Source organism: Microcaecilia unicolor, chromosome 1, assembly GCF_901765095.1.
Source record: "Microcaecilia unicolor chromosome 1, aMicUni1.1, whole genome shotgun sequence".
In the NCBI taxonomy this organism is placed as follows: Eukaryota; Metazoa; Chordata; class Amphibia; order Gymnophiona; family Siphonopidae; genus Microcaecilia; species Microcaecilia unicolor.
In genome coordinates, this window is record NC_044031.1 from 57,635,221 (window position 1) to 57,651,339 (window position 16,119).

General features: G+C 48.5%; 1 protein-coding gene across 5 annotated transcripts in view; it reads right to left on the reverse strand.

Annotated features, from left to right (window-relative positions):
• The window catches only part of NKTR (natural killer cell triggering receptor), a 364,002-nt gene that overhangs the window by 117,427 nt on the left and 230,456 nt on the right, over window positions 1-16,119 (reverse strand). For all 5 annotated transcript variants that reach the window (XM_030197676.1, XM_030197654.1, XM_030197662.1 and 2 more), the window contains one exon: window positions 4,214-4,372. In XM_030197676.1, coding sequence (XP_030053536.1) covers window positions 4,214-4,372 — 159 coding nt within the window. The remainder of the gene's footprint in view (window positions 1-4,213; window positions 4,373-16,119) is intronic.

Genomic DNA, 16,119 nt, shown 5'->3' on the forward strand with positions numbered 1-16,119 from the left:
AAAGAGAAGCTGAAAAAGAAAAGCTAAACCACAGCCGGAAAGGAAAGAAGGAACTGAAAGCAAGGTCACTCCATACTCAGCAAATTAGAGAAAAAACAGCTTGGCATGGCTGCGCTAAAAATTCAGACACTCTGCGTGCCGAAGAATTGGCGACCAAGAACACTGCTTGTAGGTTCCTAAGCGAAGCATTCTGCAAAGGAACAAAAGGAGTGCGAAGCAATGCTTGGTAGACAAGGAGTCCCAAGCTAGACTAGGAGAATACGAACGAGATTTCAGGGTGAACAAGGTTGCAGCAGCGGAGGAGCAAAGCACTATGCAAGAAATGCACCACCTCCGAGTGCAAGGCCAGGCCAAGCCCTTCCACAACCCATCCTGCAGAAAGAACTCAATCGCTGAGGAACAGACACCCGCAATGAAGACCAAGCGTGGGCCACAACCAGTCTCAAACGATCCTCAACATCTGAGAATACGCGGTTGAAGTGGACCGTGGACTGTGGCCCACATACAAGATTGCAACAAAACAGTAACCACTGTGTCCAAAGAACTCTGTTCCTCAGAGTCAGCCTCTCAAAAAACCAGGCCGTAAGACCGAAGCGAGAGGGATCATCCACTCAGGAATGGACCCAGAAGGAAGAGCCTGGAGTCAAGCGGGATCCAAAACGAAGATGCCACCAGGAGCCGCACTATATCTGCATACCAAGGACGACGTGGTTAGTCCAGAGCTACCAGAATGACTCAACCCTGGTGGCAAGCGATTCAAATAAACTCTGCCGCAGAGATGCCACGGAGGAAACACTATCGAAGGACGTCCTCCTGCTAAAGAAGCAATTGAACAACCAGCCCTGCCAAATCATCCTCTCTTGGATGACAGAAGAAAGAGGGCATCTGGGCGTCCAGCCGGGACGCCATCAGATCTACCTCCGGAGCTCTCTACCCGAGGCCAAACTGGAGATGCACTGATGCGGAATAACCATTCTGCCGAGACCAGAAGACGGCAGAAAAGAGAACTCACCGAAGGAAAAGCCACTCCATGGGGACAACACGCCCTGATGGCCACAGTCTGACTCCGAGTCCCACTCTGTCGAAGAAGCAGCCACCACCTCATCTTCTCAAATGGCACAAGCACCGCCTAGCCTGCAACGTGTCCTGAAGTGCTAAAGACGAACAGCACGAAAAGCAGTTCCAGGCGGGGAAGATGGCACAAGCACTGTCTGGCCTGCAATGTGTCCCGAAAGGCTAGAAAACGAACAGCACCAAAAGCAGGTCCAGGTGGGAGATTGGCTACATCATCCCGTGCCATCCACTGCCCCGGAGACGGAAGGAGGCGGCAAAGGGCTCTCCAGTCCGAGAGACTTGCATCCGTGACCACCACCACCATCATCCACTGCGGAGGCGCAAAGGCATCCCTTCCACAGGGAGGAATTGTGGAGCCACCAGTTCATGCACAGCCGTACCGAGAACAGCCACGGAAGACACTGCTGACACTCCTGGAACAGAGGAGACCACCCATTGAGAAGCAAGAGCTGTAGAAGTCTATCAGCATTGCCCACAGCACTACCTCTAAAGTGTCCGACACAGAGCCCAAGATATGAATATGTAGCCAGGCCTGAAGACTCAGCGCCCTGAGCAGACTGTGCACCCAGTCCTCGGTCAAGAAATAAAATCATACCAGAGCTGTCTGGAATGGGACGAGGTGGCTCATTTGAAGGGTGACCACCCAGCCCAAGGATTCCGAGAAGACCCGGGAAGATAGACTCTCAGAAATCGTCTAAAGCAAGGTGCACTCTGATGCTGTCCTTGTGGAGAATACTGCAAAACTCCCAAACCTAGGAAAAGGTGAATGGAGCCATAGCCATGCCGAAAGGCAAAGCCTGGAACGGAACATGAGGCCCACAACGGCCAAATAGAGAAACCGCAGATGAGATGGCCAAAGAGGAAAGAGAAGAAACGCTTCCTAAGGGAGACGTGCAGGGAAGAATGCTAAATTGAAGTAGCTCTGAATATAGCTAGCTAGCTATCCAATATAAAGAAAAAGTGCAGGTGCAATAAAAGCCTTAGAGACACTGCAACAAACAGCTAGCTAGAGGTGCCACAGATACAGTGGAAGCTGGTGCTGGTATGCAATAGTTTGATCAGTGTCAGCAAAACTAGACGAGCAGAGCTACTGTGGAAAACCACCACAGCTAACCCATACCTGCCAAGTCTCCCGCATTCAGCAGGAGACTCCCACTTTGACAGGTCATCTCCCACACTCCTATCAAAGCGGGAAGTCTACTGCTGAATTCCGCTGCCACCGCTTCTGTTGAGCAGCAGCAGGAACAAAGGAGCCACTGCTTCTCTCTATAGCCGGCATAAAAACAAAAACAAGCGTGGGACTGCAGCAGCCTTCAGGCATGTGCTGTCGGCTCTGCCGTCCTCTGCCCCCCACTGACATCAATTTACCGTTCCGGGGAGCGCATGCCTGAAGGCTGCTGTGGCCCCGCGCTTGTTTTTATTCTTGTGTCAGCGCTGCTGCAAAGAGGCCCGGAGGGAGAGATAAACATGGCTGGAAAGGGTAGGGGAAGGGGGAAAGGGTGTCTAGAGGGAGGTGCCCAGAGAGAGCAGAGGGTAGAGAAAGAAGAGTGAGGACGCTGGAGGGTACACACAGAGAGAGATAGAGAGAGAGCCAGAGAAAGAGGGGACAGCCAGAGAGAGAGATAGGGAGAGAAAGAGGGGATATGGAAAAGAGCAGGGGAGAGACAGGCTGCTGGGAAGCAGGAAGGGGAGCAAGGGGGAGACCCCGGCTGGTCAGATGGAGAGATAAAGAGGAGAAATGCTGGATGAAAGGAGGGAGGAGAAAGAGGAAAAATGCTAGAAGGAGGGGGCAGAAAGAGAGAAGATGCTGGATGGAAGAGGGGTACAGAGAACGAGAGATGAGTGGAAAGATGGGGAGAGAAAGAGGGGACATGGGCAGGAGAGAGAGAGAAGCTGCAGGGGAGAAACTGGGGGAGACCCTAGCTGTCAGACGGAGAAATGCGGGATGAAAGGAGGGAGAAAGAGGGAAAATGCTGGAAGGAGGGGGTAGGGAGGGAAAGAGGAAAGACATTGGAAGGATGGGGAGAGAGAGGACATGCTGAATGGAAAAGGGTCAAGAGAGAGAACTGTATAGAAGGAAGGGGAGATAGAGGGAGACAATGGATGGAAGGATTGGGAGAGGGTAATTGGTGGAAGGATGGAGAGAGAAAGAGGGATGACACTGGATGGAAAGGTAGGGTAGGAGAGAAAGAGGGAAGGTGCTGGATGGAAGGATGCAGGGAGAGAAAGAGGAGACACTGGATGGAAGGATGCAGAGAGAGAGGGGGAGACACTGGAAGGATGGGGAGAGAAATAAGGGAGATGCTGGATGGAAAGGGGGCGAGTTAGTGAAAGACTGGACAATAACCTCTTGATGTTCCACATCAACATACCCTAATTGTTGTAAACCACACCGAACCCTGAAAAGGGGATTTTAGCAGTATAAAAGTCCCAATTTTGATTTGATTTATTGAAGGTCCAGTTTGTTCTGCATGTGTAACCAAGGTGATGTATTCTGCTAGCATATAGTTTCCTTGTAGAGATTGTGTAGCAGTCCCTTTTGCTCCGTTTTCTCACTAGGTGGTGTTCTGGTATTTTAAGGTCCAGTGCTAATATTTACTGTGCTGCCTTTTCAAGAATAAGGTTGTTGCTCTTTATGTCCATGGACTTAGTGCTGTTATGGTATGGTAAGTCCTGAGGTTTTTTTTGACGTGACATCAGAACTTTAATATAAATTTTAGTTGTCATAATATCAAACAGGGTTTTAGAATATTTTACAGGATCTTTTGTGTGATGAGGTGGTTGTCTTTACAGCAGACTTGTGTCCGATTAGGTTTAATTATGGAACACTGCTTCTGTTCTGTCTTGGCCCCATCAGATGTCACCCAGTTGTGTGCCTGACTCAATTCTGCTTGCTGAAGGAAAATTTACAATACACCTGATATGCTTTGTAGTAATTAGGCCAAATATTTAGCGTAATGCCTAACTAAGCATATTTTAAACGTGTTTTCAGACATGTTTTCAGAAATCTGCTAATAGACAAAAGAAAACTGACAAATATTTCAACAAGTATTAATAAAGACAAAGCAATGCAGATGTCAGAAACTACGAAGTTTAAGGAATATTTAACTTTGACAGAAAGGTTAAGTCTTCAACTTACGGTTCAGGTTCTTGATTAGGAACAGGTACATCTCGCCTTAGTAAAAATTTGTTTTCGGGAACTGGAGGGATTTCTTCAGGACGCACAACAAGTTTTTCTCTTTTTGTACTAAAATCTCTTGACCCTTCCTCATCTACATTATTCTGGTCAGAGTTGTTGCTACAAACAAAAAATGAAGGAACAAAAAACTATAGAAAAGGTCAAATGTATTTTGTGCAATAACACTGACATCTTCTAATTAACAGTACCACATATGCTTTCATGTGGGAGATGTGGAGTAAGAAGGGCAGGAAAGGCATTAAGGAAGACCAGCAGGAGCCATGGTCTACCTGTATGTGGTGATTTAGAGCATCATCTGGATTGTGCATGGCAGTGGAAGAGCTACTTGCTTAAGAGACCAACTATGCCAAAGCTGTAAGCAGGTATTTCCTGAAGATAGCAGTTCACTACAAAAGTATGTCATATGACTATAGTCTGCACAGGTTATTAAGATTTATGATGAGATTCACCCAGAATAGTATATAAAAAGGTGTAACTTGATGTAGAGGGGCATCTTCGATATGACGACTAAGTCTGACTTTAGATGTTTTGTCAAAACATCCAGAATCCAAGGGCGAATATACAGTGGTGGAAATAAGTATTTGATCCCTTGCTGATTTTGTAAGTTTGCCCACTGACAAAGACATGAGCAGCCCATAATTGAAGGGTAGGTTATTGGTAACAGTGAGAGATAGCACATCACAAATTAAATCCGGAAAATCACATTGTGGAAAGTATATGAATTTATTTGCATTCTGCAGAGGGAAATAAGTATTTAATCCCTCTGGCAAACAAGACCTAATACTTGGTGGCAAAACCCTTGTTGGCAAGCACAGCGGTCAGACGTCTTCTGTAGTTGATGATGAGGTTTGCACACATGTCAGGAGGAATTTTGGTCCACTCCTCTTTGCAGATCATCTCTAAATCATTAAGAGTTCTGGGCTGTCGCTTGGCAACTCGCAGCTTCAGCTCCCTCCATAAGTTTTCAATGGGATTAAGGTCTGGTGACTGGCTAGGCCACTCCATGACCCTAATGTGCTTCTTCCTGAGCCACTCCTTTGTTGCCTTGGCTGTATGTTTTGGGTCATTGTCGTGCTGGAAGACCCAGCCACGACCCATTTTTAAGGCCCTGGCGGAGGGAAGGAGGTTGTCACTCAGAATTGTACGGTACATGGCCCCATCCATTCTCCCATTGATGCGGTGAAGTAGTCCTGTGCCCTTAGCAGAGAAACACCCCCAAAACATAACATTTCACCTCCATGCTTGACAGTGGGGACGGTGTTCTTTGGGTCATAGGCAGCATTTCTCTTCCTCCAAACACGGCGAGTTGAGTTCATGCCAAGAGCTCAATTTTTGTCTCATCTGACCACAGCACCTTCTCCCAATCACTCTCGGCATCATCCAGGTGTTCACTGGCAAACTTCAGACGGGCCGTCACATGTGCCTTCCGGAGCAGGGGGACCTTGCGGGCACTGCAGGATTGCAATCCGTTATGTCGTAATGTGTTACCAATGGTTTTCGTGGTGACAGTGGTCCCAGCTGCCTTGAGATCATTGACAAGTTCCCCCTTGTAGTTGTAGGCTGATTTCTAACCTTCCTCATGATCAAGGATACCCCACGAGGTGAGATTTTGCGTGGAGCCCCAGATCTTTGTCGATTGACAGTCATTTTGTACTTCTTCCATTTTCTTACTATGGCACCAACAGTTGTCTCCTTCTCGCCCAGCGTCTTACTGATGGTTTTGTAGCCCATTCCAGCCTTGTGCAGGTGTATGATCTTGTCCCTGACATCCTTAGACAGCTCCTTGCTCTTGGCCATTTTGTAGAGGTTAGAGTCTGACTGATTCACTGAGTCTGTGGACAGGTGTCTTTCATACAGGTGACCATTGCCGACAGCTGTCTGTCATGCAGGTAACGAGTTGATTTGGAGCATCTACCTGGTCTGTAGGGGCCAGATCTCTTACTGGTTGGTGGGGGATCAAATACTTATTTCCCTCTGCAGAATGCAAATAAATTCATATACTTTCCACAATGTGATTTTCCGGATTTAATTTGTGATGTGCTATCTCTCACTGTTACCAATAACCTACCCTTCAATTATGGGCTGCTCATGTCTTTGTCAGTGGGCAAACTTACAAAATCAGCAAGGGATCAAATACTTATTTCCCCCACTGTAGATAACGGCAAAATGCCTAGCTGATTTTGTAAGTTTGCCCACTGACAAAGACATGAGCAGCCCATAATTGAAGGGTAGGTTATTGGTAACAGTGAGAGATAGCACATCACAAATTAAATCCGGAAAATCACATTGTGGAAAGTATATGAATTTATTTGCATTCTGCAGAGGGAAATAAGTATTTAATCCCTCTGGCAAACAAGACCTAATACTTGGTGGCAAAACCCTTGTTGGCAAGCACAGCGGTCAGACGTCTTCTGTAGTTGATGATGAGGTTTGCACACATGTCAGGAGGAATTTTGGTCCACTCCTCTTTGCAGATCATCTCTAAATCATTAAGTTCTGGGCTGTCGCTTGGCAACTCGCAGCTTCAGCTCCCTCCATAAGTTTTCAATGGGATTAAGGTCTGGTGACTGGCTAGGCCACTCCATGACCCTAATGTGCTTCTTCCTGAGCCACTCCTTTGTTGCCTTGGCTGTATGTTTTGGGTCATTGTCGTGCTGGAAGACCCAGCCACGACCCATTTTTAAGGCCCTGGCGGAGGGAAGGAGGTTGTCACTCAGAATTGTACGGTACATGGCCCCATCCATTCTCCCATTGATGCGGTGAAGTAGTCCTGTGCCCTTAGCAGAGAAACACCCCCAAAACATAACATTTCCACCTCCATGCTTGACAGTGGGGACGGTGTTCTTTGGGTCATAGGCAGCATTTCTCTTCCTCCAAACACGGCGAGTTGAGTTCATGCCAAAGAGCTCAATTTTTGTCTCATCTGACCACAGCACCTTCTCCCAATCACTCTCGGCATCATCCAGGTGTTCACTGGCAAACTTCAGACGGGCCGTCACATGTGCCTTCCGGAGCAGGGGGACCTTGCGGGCACTGCAGGATTGCAATCCATTATGTCGTAATGTGTTACCAATGGTTTTCGTGGTGACAGTGGTCCCAGCTGCCTTGAGATCATTGACAAGTTCCCCCCTTGTAGTTGTAGGCTGATTTCTAACCTTCCTCATGATCAAGGATACCCCACGAGGTGAGATTTTGCGTGGAGCCCCAGATCTTTGTCGATTGACAGTCATTTTGTACTTCTTCCATTTTCTTACTATGGCACCAACAGTTGTCTCCTTCTCGCCCAGCGTCTTACTGATGGTTTTGTAGCCCATTCCAGCCTTGTGCAGGTGTATGATCTTGTCCCTGACATCCTTAGACAGCTCCTTGCTCTTGGCCATTTTGTAGAGGTTAGAGTCTGACTGATTCACTGAGTCTGTGGACAGGTGTCTTTCATACAGGTGACCATTGCCGACAGCTGTCTGTCATGCAGGTAACGAGTTGATTTGGAGCATCTACCTGGTCTGTAGGGGCCAGATCTCTTACTGGTTGGTGGGGGATCAAATACTTATTTCCCTCTGCAGAATGCAAATAAATTCATATACTTTCCACAATGTGATTTTCCGGATTTAATTTGTGATGTGCTATCTCTCACTGTTACCAATAACCTACCCTTCAATTATGGGCTGCTCATGTCTTTGTCAGTGGGCAAACTTACAAAATCAGCAAGGGATCAAATACTTATTTCCCCCACTGTAGTGATTTTTCAAAACAGCAAAATGCCTATTCTTTTAATTAATTTTGTTTATTACATTTTATAACAGTCATATACATCTTATGAGTGATAATACACAGATTTGGAAAATAAATCTGAAATATAACTCATTCAGCTAAATTTTCATTAAGTATCGACCACAATAATTTTTAGGTAATTGATCCCAGAAAGGAAATAACAAAAATTAAGAATTAAATAACAAAATAACCAGAATTAAATATATATACTTATACATCTTATAATTAACTAAAATTAATGATACAGCTTACCCAGGTGGCTTACTCCAAGCTATCTTACAGTGTACTGTCTATAACTAGACTGTTACATTAACCTCTTCCTTGCTTAATAAGAATTCTTCTAATTGTTTGGGATCAAAGAATTGAAATTGCTTAGATTGAAATAGTATATGACAAATACAAGGAAATTTAAGTACAAAGCTTGCCACTATTGCCAGAATCCTTGGATGCAAAGCTAAAAAATCTGTTTTAATATTACCATCAGGCTCATTTTCAAAGCACTTAGCCTCCCAAAGTTCCATAGAAACCTATGGAACTTAGCCTCCCAAAGTGCTTTGAAAATATGCCTCCATGTAAGTAAAACGCCCCGGTTATAGGTGGTAAAGAATCCTCTGACATGCCTAAAATTTCAGTTAGGTATTTTTTAACCATTTGTATCGGTGTAATTAGGGGTGATCTAGGAAAATTTATCAGTCTCAAATTCAGCCTCCTGGATTGGTTCTCTTATTCCAAGTGTCTGAAAGCAAAATTTTTCTCTCTCAATGAGATTTGTCTCAAGTTCCATTTTCCGAATCCTTTCATCCAGTTTTCATTTCAGAAGCTTGTTGTTCACAAGTCTGTGCCTGAATAAGAGCACCCGCCGATAAAGACTTAATTACTTTAGTATTTTTAGTTATCAAGGATTGTAAGGAAGATTGCGTTGTAAATGTCAAGTCCCAGAGTGACTCCATTGTCACTACGGCTGGCTTTTCAATATTCCAAAAAGAAAAAACAGGAAGAGGGGCTTTAGCAGCTTGTTCCAATGTACTCACTATCTGTGAACACAGCGCAGGAATAGATCTCACCATTGGTTCCTCCAGGCTGCTAGCATTTAGTTTTCCTCTCAGCGTGGGCAAGTTCCCCCCCCCCTGCTCGCTCTGGTCCCCACTCTGAGACTGAGCTGCAGTGCTTGACTCCAGGCTTCCTCGACCTGGCTGGGGAGGAGCCGCACGTTTAACGGGGCTCAAGGAGACCCCGTCTACACTGCTAGTAAGCACAGACACGCTTGCTTCAACTGCGGGGGTAGAAGCTGTCCGAACTGTTCCTAGGTCGTCTGTTGGAGCTGGTGAGCCCCAGTAGTGGTGGAGGGAGTCTCCCTAACTTTGCCTCTCCTTTTCCCCATTCCAGCGATAGGAGAGGAACCCTCTTCAACAGCGTTTGTCTCTCAGAATGGAGCGCGTCTGGTGCTGTGTCTCAGACCGTCGCCATCTTGGATCAGAAAACATGTCTATTTTTTTTTTTTTTTAATGACCACTTGCTAGATGTTTTTGTGCTCTGTATCTTTTTGGTCCATTTTTTGGAGGAAAAAAAAAAAGGTCCAAGTGAAAAACACACAAAATCAAGCCATTGGGATATAGTTAGTAGACTGGCCACACATACATCCCAGAACAGTGGAGCACTCTAAGGAGTACTACAGTGAACTTCACATAAAAGCTCCCAGGTACACATCTCACCGTTATCTCCTTATATTGTATGGTGAGCCCTCCAAAACCCATTGTACCGAACTATACATCCACTACAATACCCTTTATATCTGCAAGTGTCATCTATAAGCAGGTACAGTAGGTTTTTGGTGGGCTGACAGTTCCACCACAAGCGTAAGAGTGGATTATGGGCCCGAGTCCCCTTCTCCACAATGCACTACACCAACCACTAGACTACTCCAGGGACCTGCATGCTGCTCATAACATCTGAGGCTATCATAGAGGCTGGTAAATACTGTTTCTTTCACATTTTTGTGGGGTGGAAGTGGGTCAGTGACCACTGGGAGAGTAAGGAAGGGTCATTCCTTTATTCCTCCAGTGGTCATCCGGGGCATATTTTTGTGGCTTAGTAGTTATTAAAACAGGTCTAGCTCAAAACATCTTAGTTTTACTTCTGGATGTTTTGGTTTTATTCCATCATGAACCTCAACATGTATAATGCTGGAAGAGAGGTGGAGAGATGAGATATGATAGAGACGTTTAAATACTTAAGTGGCATTGATCAGGCGACCCTCAGGGGGAGGAATGCTGGCTTCGGCCTAACCCCTGGTAAGCCTTTCCTCAGCTGAGAGGTACCCACCTCTACCACCAGCTGCCTTTCAGGTGCTGTGGAGGACTTGCAGCTCATCTGCATATCCTTACAGCCTTCTCCGGGGTGACACCCAGGTCCACCCCGATCCACTCAGGGCCTCCGCTCTAGGTGCCCAGCGCTCCCACCAGGTGCTGTGGAGGACTTGCAGCCCTTCTGCATTTCCTCACAGCTGTATCCGGGGTGACTCCAGTTCCACCCCGACCTTCCCAGGGCCTTCTCTCCAAGTGCCCAGAGTTCCCAGGTGCTTTTTAGCTAGGATCAGGCGACCCTCAGGGGGAGGAGTGCTGGCTTCGGCCTAACCCCTGGTAAGCCTTTCCTCAGCTGAGAGGTACCCACCTCTACCACCAGCTGCCTTTCAGGTGCTGTGGAGGACTTGCAGCTCATCTGCATATCCTTACAGCCTTCTCCGGGGTGACACCCAGGTCCACCCCGATCCACTCAGGGCCTCCGCTCTAGGTGCCCAGCGCTCCCACCAGGTGCTGTGGAGGACTTGCAGCCCTTCTGCATTTCCTCACAGCTGTATCCGGGGTGACTCCAGTTCCACCCCGACCTTCCCAGGGCCTTCTCTCCAAGTGCCCAGAGTTCCCAGGTGCTTTTTGGCTAGGATCAGGCGACCCTCAGGGGGAGGAATGCTGGCTTCGGCCTAACCCCTGGTAAGCCTTTCCTCAGCTGAGAGGTACCCACCTCTACCACCAGCTGCCTTTCAGGTGCTGTGGAGGACTTGCAGCTCATCTGCATATCCTTACAGCCTTCTCCGGGGTGACACCCAGGTCCACCCCGATCCACTCAGGGCCTCCGCTCTAGGTGCCCAGCGCTCCCACCAGGTGCTGTGGAGGACTTGCAGCCCTTCTGCATTTCCTCACAGCTGTATCCGGGGTGACTCCAGTTCCACCCCGACCTTCCCAGGGCCTTCTCTCCAAGTGCCCAGAGTTCCCAGGTGCTTTTTAGCTAGGATCAGGCGACCCTCAGGGGGAGGAATGCTGGCTTCGGCCTAACCCCTGGTAAGCCTTTCCTCAGCTGAGAGGTACCCACCTCTACCACCAGCTGCCTTTCAGGTGCTGTGGAGGACTTGCAGCTCATCTGCATATCCTTACAGCCTTCTCCGGGGTGACACCCAGGTCCACCCCGATCCACTCAGGGCCTCCGCTCTAGGTGCCCAGCGCTCCCACCAGGTGCTGTGGAGGACTTGCAGCCCTTCTGCATTTCCTCACAGCTGTATCCGGGGTGACTCCAGTTCCACCCCGACCTTCCCAGGGCCTTCTCTCCAAGTGCCCAGAGTTCCCAGGTGCTTTTTGGCTAGGATCAGGCGACCCTCAGGGGGAGGAATGCTGGCTTCGGCCTAACCCCTGGTAAGCCTTTCCTCAGCTGAGAGGTACCCACCTCTACCACCAGCTGCCTTTCAGGTGCTGTGGAGGACTTGCAGCTCATCTGCATATCCTTACAGCCTTCTCCGGGGTGACACCCAGGTCCACCCCGATCCACTCAGGGCCTCCGCTCTAGGTGCCCAGCGCTCCCACCAGGTGCTGTGGAGGACTTGCAGCCCTTCTGCATTTCCTCACAGCTGTATCCGGGGTGACTCCAGTTCCACCCCGACCTTCCCAGGGCCTTCTCTCCAAGTGCCCAGAGTTCCCAGGTGCTTTTTAGCTAGGATCAGGCGACCCTCAGGGGGAGGAATGCTGGCTTCGGCCTAACCCCTGGTAAGCCTTTCCTCAGCTGAGAGGTACCCACCTCTACCACCAGCTGCCTTTCAGGTGCTGTGGAGGACTTGCAGCTCATCTGCATATCCTTACAGCCTTCTCCGGGGTGACACCCAGGTCCACCCCGATCCACTCAGGGCCTCCGCTCTAGGTGCCCAGCGCTCCCACCAGGTGCTGTGGAGGACTTGCAGCCCTTCTGCATTTCCTCACAGCTGTATCCGGGGTGACTCCAGTTCCACCCCGACCTTCCCAGGGCCTTCTCTCCAAGTGCCCAGAGTTCCCAGGTGCTTTTTAGCTAGGATCAGGCGACCCTCAGGGGGAGGAATGCTGGCTTCGGCCTAACCCCTGGTAAGCCTTTCCTCAGCTGAGAGGTACCCACCTCTACCACCAGCTGCCTTTCAGGTGCTGTGGAGGACTTGCAGCTCATCTGCATATCCTTACAGCCTTCTCCGGGGTGACACCCAGGTCCACCCCGATCCACTCAGGGCCTCCGCTCTAGGTGCCGCGCGCCTAATGGCGCGCGGGGCATTTTTCTCTTTGTATTTAATCTTTTTCCAGTTGCTAAAGTACCTTAATCGTTTATGGCCCCTATTCACATTCTCTTCCTAGCTCTGTCCCTTCCTAATCTTTTCCCTCACCCCCTACCTCTCTCCGCTACAGGAACTCACTTCCCATCCATTGACTTCATCACCTCACCTTCTCTCCTACCCTCTTCCTCCTTTTTGGCTTTTAATCTCCGTCTCCTTCTTCCCTCCATTTTGCCTTCCCCATTCCACCTAAATACCTCTCGCCTTCGACGCCTTCGTGGCCACACCTCTCCTACTCTCCTCCGCTCTCTTTTACTCCTTCTCTTACTCTCAGCTGGTGACATCAATCCCAATCCTGGCCCTCCTCACCAACTATTATCCAAACTCTACAGATCTCACCGTGACCTCTCTAACCTCATCTCTATTCCTCTACTCCCCTCCTCTTCTCTGCCCTTCTCTTGCGCCCTATGGAATGCCCGCTCTATCTGTAACAAACTCCCCTATATCCAGGACCTCTTTATCTCGCGTCACCTCCATCTGCTCGCCATAACAGAAACCTGGCTCTGCCCTGATGACTCTGCTTCAGTCGCAGCCCTGTGCCATGGTGGTTATCTATTTTCACATACTCCTCGCCCTGCTGGCCGTGGGGGCGGTGTTGGACTACTTCTCTCTCCCTCCTCCAGATTTCAACCCCTTCTTCCACCTCAATCTCACTGTTTTTCCTCCTTTGAAGTCCACTCTATCCGCCTTTTCTCTCCTCTGCCTCTTCGAATAGCGGTCATTTATCGTCCCCCTGATAAGTCCCTTTCATCCTTTCTCAGTGACTTTGATGCCTGGCTTGCCTTCTTCCATGATCCTTCCTCCCCCTCTCTCATCCTTGGTGACTTTAATATTCCTGCTAATGATCCTTCCAACTCTTATATTTCCAAGTTACTCGCTTTAACGTCGTCCTTTAATCTCCAACTATGCTCCACCTCCCCCACTCATCAAAATGGTCACTGTCTAGATCTCATCTTCTCCTCCAACTGTTCACCCTCTAGTTTCCTTGCCTCCGATCTTCCCCTCTCTGATCACCATCTTATAACTTTCACACTTAAATCTCCTCCCTCCCAGTCCCGTCCTATCCTATCTAATTTATCTAGGAATCTTCACGACATTGACCCTTCATCTCTATCCTCCCATGTTTCAAACCTCCTCTCTACTGTGGCACCATCCACGTCTGTCAACGAGGCTGTTTCTTCTTACAACAATACTCTATCCTCTGCCTTAGACACTCTTGCACCTTTGATGACCCGCCCTGTAAGGCGTACTAAACCCCAACCTTGGCTGACTTCTAATATCCGCTACCTACGTTCCTGTACCCGCTCCGCCGAACGCCTCTGGCGGAAATCTCGGGCCCTTGCTGATTTCTTACACTTTAAGTTCATGCTGACCTCCTTCCAATCTGCTCTTTTACGTGCCAAACAGGATTATTATATCCAACTGACCAACTCTCTTGGCTCTAATCCTCGACTTCTCTTCACCACATTGAACTCTCTCCTCAAGGTGCCCCCTCCCCCAACTCCCCCTTCACTATCTCCTCAGACCCTTGCTGAATTCTTTCACAACAAGGTTCAAAAGATAAACCTTGCTTTCTCTACCTCACCAGCTCTCCCTCCACTAGTCCGTTCCCCTCTCTCTCCTTCCCCTCATTCCCTTTCCTCCTTTCCTGAAGTTACTATTGAGGAAACTACACTTCTCCTTTCTTCCTCAAATGTACCACCTGTTCCTCTGATCCCATTCCCACCCACCTTCTTAATGCCATCTCTCCTACTCTTATTCCTTTTATCTGTCACATTCTCAACCTCTCACTTTCCACTGCGACTGTCCCTGCTGCCTTTAAACATGCTGTGGTCACACCTCTCCTTAAGAAGCCTTCACTTGACCCTACTTGTCCCTCTAATTACCGACCCATCTCCCTCCTTCCTTTTCTCTCCAAATTACTTGAGCGTGCTGTTCACCGCCGCTGCCTTGATTTTCTCTCCTCACATGCTATTCTTGACCCATTACAATCTGGTTTTCGCCCTCTCCACTCAACCGAAACTGCGCTTACTAAAGTCTCCAATGACCTATTACTGGCTAAATCCAGAGGTCAATATTCCATCCTCATTCTTCTTGATCTTTCCGCTGCTTTTGACACTGTCGATCACAGCATACTTCTCGATACCCTGTCCTCACTTGGATTCCAGGGCTCTGTCCTTTCCTGGTTCTCTTCCTACCTCTCCCTCCGCACCTTTAGTGTTCACTCTGGTGGATCCTCTTCTACTTCTATCCCTCTGCCTGTCGGCGTACCCCAGGGTTCTGTTCTTGGTCCCCTCCTCTTTTCTATCTACACTTCTTCCCTTGGTTCATTAATCTCATCCCATGGCTTTTCCTACCACCTCTATGCTGATGACTCCCAAATCTACCTTTCTACCCCTGATATCTCACCTTGCATCCAAACCAAAGTTTCAGCGTGCTTGTCTGACATTGCTGCCTGGATGTCTCAACGCCACCTGAAATTAAATATGACCAAAACCGAGCTTCTCATTTTCCCCCCCCAACCCACCTCCCCGCTCCCCCCGTTTTCTATTTCTGTTGATGGCTCTCTCATTCTCCCTGTCTCCTCAGCTCGAAACCTTGGGGTCATCTTTGACTCTTCTCTCTCCTTCTCTGCTCATATCCAGCAGTCCGCCAAGACCTGTCGTTTCTTTCTTTACAACATCCGTAAATCCGCCCCTTTCTTTCCGAGCACTCTACCAAAACCCTCATCCACACCCTTGTCACCTCTCGTTTAGACTACTGCAATCTGCTTCTTGCTGGCCTCCCACTTAGTCACCTCTCCCCTCTCCAGTCGGTTCAAAACTCTGCTGCCCGTCTCATCTTCCGCCAGGGTCGCTTTACTCATACTACCCCTCTCCTCAAGACCCTTCACTGGCTCCCTATCCGTTTTCGCATCCTGTTCAAACTTCTTCTACTAACCTATAAATGTACTCACTCTGCTGCTCCCCAGTATCTCTCCACACTCGTCCTTCCCTACACCCCTTCCCGTGCACTCCGCTCCATGGATAAATCCTTCTTATCTGTTCCCTTCTCCAGTACTGCCAACTCCAGACTTCGCGCCTTCTGTCTCGCTGCACCCTACGCCTGGAATAAACTTCCTGAGCCCCTACGTCTTGCCCCATCCTTGGCCACCTTTAAATCTAGACTGAAAACCCACCTCTTTAACATTGCTTTTGACTCGTAACCACTTGTAACCACTCGCCTCCACCTACCCTCCTCTCTTCCTTCCCGTTCACATTAATTGATTTGATTTGCTTACTTTATTTATTTTTTGTCTATTAGATTGTAAGCTCTTTGAGCAGGGACTGTCTTTCTTCTATGTTTGTACAGCGCTGCGTATGCCTTGTAGCGCTATAGAAATGCTAAATAGTAGTAGTAGTAGTAGTAGTAGATGTTCAGGAGGTGAGCCATTTTCAAATGACGGAAAACTCTGGAA